The following is a 5,574-nucleotide window of genomic DNA, read 5'->3' as shown; positions in this document are numbered from 1 at the left end:
TTAGATTAGCCCGTCTGATAAGGTTGTGTAATAATGTCTCTTGAAGATGTCACAATTGGTGTTTTCATCAGTTGGAAGAACAATTTTAAACCTAGAGTGAGCTGTTCTTCCACCTGGAAGTAGGAGCACAGCTATCCCAGACGATGCAACTGCAAAAACAATCTTTCCTTCAGACCGAAGTTTAGATATAATTGTTTTGTAAAGATATGTTTTTCCAGTTGCTCCGCATCTATACACGAAAAAAACACCTCCTAATTGAGATTCAACTGCATCATTAACAGAGTTGAATACCTCACGTTGATTAGGGTTCATTCCGTTGTTAAGAATCTCATATTCCTTTTGCAACTCATTGTAGTCGTAGTCTAACTCTTCAGCAATCAATCTGTTATTTGTGGAGATCCTTGAAGACATTAAATTTCGGGAAATCAAGAATGTTTGTGAAAAATAATCCTTTTTCAGCCATATATAATTTGTTCAATCTCATAGAGTCTCATTTCTAATCTGTTCTTCTGTGAGTTGGAGATTCTCATTATTGTTCTTCTTTCTATATTGAAACAAAATATCTTCTCCAAGTTGCTTTTGATGTTTTTCCCAAAGTTTTTCAGGATATGTCACCCCACAAAACAAAATCAATGTGATGAACAATTGTCTTAAAGATTTTGGAACTTGCCAATGACTTGCTTCCTCCATAGCGTCATCCTATTCGTTGTCGTCCTCAAGTAATCCATGTGCCTTGATATAAAAATGAAACATTAGAATAATAATGTAACAATATGAATTGCATTTTAATAGTAAACCATCATAAAAGAGCCGAGGTTTTATGATTAATACATACTATTTTATTTTTGTTTCAATATCTTTTTATGATGAAAGGTTTTTTATATGTTTGATACAATATTTTTTCCTCAAGGGAATAGATGGTCCACAATTGAAGAAGAGGGCTTATCAAGTTATAAATAGAGAGGTTTGCATCTATTCTATAAAATTAGTTTTGCCTATTAGTCAAAATTGTGAAATAAATATGTTTTTCGTTACAAAAGTTTCATTCTTTGGAAAATCAATTAGTACTATCTCCTTGTTTCTCCTGATTTCAGCTAACATTGTTAAGATCTTAGTCCAGTTGATTCTCACTTTGCTAATTACCTCTTTTTTGTGCAATACCTGTTATTTTACCAAGGTCGCTGAATCGAAGTTTCAAGTAAAGAATTTTTTTTTTCCACTATATATTATTGTTTTTGTGGCATGTAAATCATCATCAGTAGTCACATAAGCTTTATATTCTCACTACTTTCACTTATATTGTGTAGGATACTGAAGTTTTATTAAGACCTTCATTTCCAACACACAGGTTCAAGTGGAAGACTTTTTTAACTTGTTCTTTTTGAATAAGCATGTTACCTTTGTTGACACATTTCATAAAATATGCGGGGACAAATTAAAGGTATAATATTCAACTTTCTTGACACTAATTTGGAATTATGGATTCTGTCAAATTAGTTCATATTCATGTTTACCACTGCCCTGATGACTAAATAAATCGTCTTTTCCTAGAACATGCTCTCAATATATATAGATCTCTATGTTAGTGTTCTAGACATTTCGCGTGTTTAAGTTTCGCAAAATCTAGTTTAAATCCTGGTGATTTGTTTTTCTAAATTAAAGGTGCAAAGTTTGGTCACTGCCATGAAGTCCAGAGATTCCGAGTTTACAGAAACAGGTACTTCATATGATTTTTCTTGTTTTCTTTCATTGTTCATATCTTCTGTAACACATGTTTTTGGAACACATGTTCATATCTTTTGTTTCCTTTCTAACCAGCTTCTGCTGAAACCATCAGTGTATTATAAATATCTGAGTATCTCTCATTTAGTATGTCTCTCTACATTTTGAATGTTTCTTGTTTGCTAGTTATTTGGTTATTGAGACATCACAGGAAATAGGTGATGTGACTTATGCAGACTACTTCCTTGTTGAGGTATCGTTCTATAATCTGTCATGTATTGTTTTTTCTATATGATGCTACATGCTTTTCTGTGTGCTTATCAATTTATAAATGCAATGTTTATCAATTTATAAATAGAGAGATTTGCATCTATTCTATAAAATTAGTTTTCCCTATCAGTCAAAATTATGAAATAAATATGTTTTTTGGTATACATGCATCACTTTTAATTTCATAACAATATATAATAATGTTTTTAAATAGTACATATGAATCAGTTTGAACTTCTAAAAGTATATGCGACAGATTTTAGGCAAGAAAACAATATAAAAAAAAAAGTTAATATGGAATATGTAATAAAATATACCTGACATGCTGCTCTAAAAGTTGGATAAACTTTTCCATTAACAGTTTTAATATCTTCATAAGATAAAGGACCTTTGACGATATTCAGCAACAGCCGCAGATAAATCTCTCTCCTGAAGTAGGATGTGCGTAGTAGACACGTCTAATTTTCTTCCCATTTTTTCTTGGCTTCCACTTCCTTTCCTTCTTATCCCATACGAATTTAGTAGGAAAATCGACATACGTAAGACCCCTAGCTAATTCTGGATACTCAACATTTGCTTTAAACCACTCTGTGAACTTGGTTTTTGATGAAGATTTTATGTTTCCTACATCTCTTGCATCATCTCTCTCACTATAATAAACCAAATGCTCACCCTCAAGATGGAAAGGTAACCTTTCAACGCCGGTCTTCATCTTGAATATCAAATTTCAATAGTCTCCAAACCGCTTGTAAGCGAGATAAGAATCGGCAGATTTAAGAAATTTGCAACTTCATCAACGCCCTTTACTATTTGATGAGTACTATCTTTGTCTCAGAACCATGTTTTCAACAATAATTGCAGTAGCCCCTCCCTTCCCTTGTTAATGTATTTGAAAAGGTATTTGATTGATCTTCCCTTGTTGCAGTGTTCCACATTAATATGAGCTTGGTACTTAACTATCAAATCAACATTGTGTGGAACAACCCATTTGTTATCAACTTCTATATTCTTCTTCATTCCCTTTCGATTGTTATTTCGCCTCCTGTAAACTGTGAAGTCATTGTCGTCAATAGTTGTTTCTTCACTAAACGGTCTTGGATAGAACTTAGTACACTTTTTCTCATTCATGCAAGGGGAATCTAAGTTTTCTATTCCACATGGCCCATGTATCATGAATTCTACAACTGAATCATAGGCAAATTTGTCACCAATTAGGTCAGGTAACTCTGCTGATATGAGCTTGTTGATTAGTGAAGGAGTAGTAAGCTTCGAAGCGTTGTCCAAAAAAAGTAAAATGTGAGCGTGTGGTAAACCTCTCTTTTGGAATTCAATAGTGTATAATGCTGCAAAACATTAACAAAAACCTTGTTTATTAACATCTTCATAAAATATTTTGACTTTTTAAATTATTTAAAACAGTATAGTATATAGGTTACCTGCCCAAGCCTTTCCAAATTTCTTGTGCTTTTGTAAATCAGTCATCAGTTCATGTAATTTCATCTCAAAAACTATTGCAACAATATCGGGAAAGTCTTCTGGTTTATAACCAGGAGCTATCATGTCAATACATCTTTGGATTTCTGGCCATTTAAGGTTGCATGTAAAACTAATGAAGAGATATGGGGAACTTGTGTGTTTGCATATTGCAATGGCATCTTGATAGTTCTGTACCATGTACCGCGGACCACCTGTGAAAGATGAAGGAAGAACTAATCGTTTGCTTATAGTACCAGGCCTCGTGTCACCAACAACAACAGCATCTACTAATCCTTGATACAATTCTGCACGAATTGTTTGTTGATTATTTTGAACCCAATCCATTCTATTTTGTTCAACAGCTGTATAACCATCTACACAAAGTTGTTGTCTCAATTTTTTCCCACGAACTATAGTCTGGCCTTCATTGTGTCTGAGTTGTAATCTAAAAGCATAGTATTCTCTCATGCTAATATTTTTTCTTTTTTCCACTACTGTATTGGTTCTACATGGAATGTCAAGTCTGTATCCATCTTCAACATGGGGGAACAAAAGTGGATACTGCATTGCTATAAAACTTGGAAGCAATTCGTTGATTCTCTTCAAGCTAAATCCTTTCTTGTCCAAAATAACATATCTGTGCTCATTAAATTCATCACCATTACCAATGATTAGACCAGCTATCTCTTTTGATGATGGCAAATTATAAAGTCTCCCATCTTTTTGTCTTCTATTAATTAATTGTATGCTAACGTCGGCCACATGACATTCTTTAAATCTATCCCTCGCCATTCTATAAGTCTTGGTGAGTTCGTTAGTAACATTCAACATATTTATCAATCCTTGAACAATGCTAGAATCTAAATCATATTTTGGATTCCTCTTAACAATTTTCTTACTAAGAGAGTTCAACCTGTGGGTGACTTCATTTTCAGTATCATGTATGTACAACTATGCAAACCTTAGACGTACTCCTTCAGCTGGAAGCAATGTTCCAATTTTGTGGTGATTTTCCCCTTTTATTTTATAAACAAAGGGTGCATTTCCATCATTAACTGAGCTCTGAATTTGTCCACCAGTAGATGTGAACGCAAACATTGAGTTGTAAATGCTGATGTTTTCCATGTAATTTAACGATTTTGACCCTCCATTGCAATCCAAAAGATTCTACAAAAATTCTGGAGTATCTTTTAGAAGAGGAAATTGAACCTTTCCATTCTCACAACATATGGAGAATTTAGGATTAATAGGTTTTTTGCTCCTATCATTCCTTTCTTCGTACTAGACAATAGCTCCATAGTGAGAACATATGGATGTTGGACATCCAAAATCCAAAGGCTCAAAACAACTTCTTGCAAGGCAAAATGTAAATTAAAATTAAAGAATTTTATTATAATAAGAAAATAAAACATTGCTGTAAGAAAATTACTTTTATGTGAGACATCTATTCCACGTGAAATGGAAACTTCAGCTTCATTGTCCACTTTAATGTCGGAATCAGATCCACTCATTTGTGATAGGTAATCATCATCACTTTCATCGCCAATGTAATTATCGTTTCTAATGCTCTTCAAATTCAGCATATCTTTTCGTTTAGCTCTATTTATTTTAGCTTCTTCTTCACTTGTTCCGGGCATAAATAATGTTTAAAAAATAATAATATGTCATTTAATAAAGTATTTGTTGGTATAAGAACAATAAATTGAATACATAAGAAGAAAATATTTACCATTACGTTTCATGCGACTAAGACGATTAGATTTATAACTTTTCTTCTGTGTTTTCCTCCTCTGTTTTCTTTTGATTAGTTGTTGTTTTTCTAACTGATACTTGATGCTGACCTGCAATTTAAGAGTAATATTAGTATGATGAATATATAAAGTACTTGTTAGAATCATTGTAAGTTAAGACATACTTTCTTGTGAAGGAACAATGTCACCAGAAGTTTCTTCCATATTATTAGGCTTGGTATTCTTTGGAGAAATTTGAATCTCTACTTGAATTTCATCCGAATCTTTCTCTGCGTTAATGAGTACTTTTCTTTTCAACTTAGCACGCATGTTCGTTGAAACCAAGTAACTATGTTTTTTTTCTAAAACATTAGCC

General features: G+C 32.9%; 2 protein-coding genes across 2 annotated transcripts; both read right to left on the bottom strand.

The window, feature by feature from the left end:
• Window positions 1-411, bottom strand: LOC147504139 (uncharacterized). Its single transcript, XM_086605071.1, has one exon. It carries the CDS (start codon window positions 409-411, stop codon window positions 1-3), a length of 411 nt encoding a protein of 136 aa, XP_086461197.1.
• A 2,412-nt stretch (window positions 412-2,823) lies between these two features.
• On the bottom strand, window positions 2,824-5,105 carry LOC147504138 (uncharacterized). The gene is made up of 4 exons (XM_086605070.1): window positions 4,911-5,105; window positions 4,430-4,635; window positions 3,429-4,381; window positions 2,824-3,335 (listed from the first exon to the last, which is right to left on the bottom strand). The coding sequence occupies exons 1-4, from the start codon at window positions 5,103-5,105 to the stop codon at window positions 2,824-2,826; spliced, it is 1,866 nt and encodes a 621-aa protein (XP_086461196.1).
• Between the last annotated feature and the right edge of the window lie 469 nt (window positions 5,106-5,574).

Source organism: Coptis chinensis, chromosome 4 (assembly GCF_015680905.1).
Source record: "Coptis chinensis isolate HL-2020 chromosome 4, ASM1568090v1, whole genome shotgun sequence".
Lineage (NCBI taxonomy): Eukaryota > Viridiplantae > Streptophyta > Magnoliopsida > Ranunculales > Ranunculaceae > Coptis > Coptis chinensis.
This window is presented reverse-complemented; position numbering and strand designations above follow the sequence as displayed.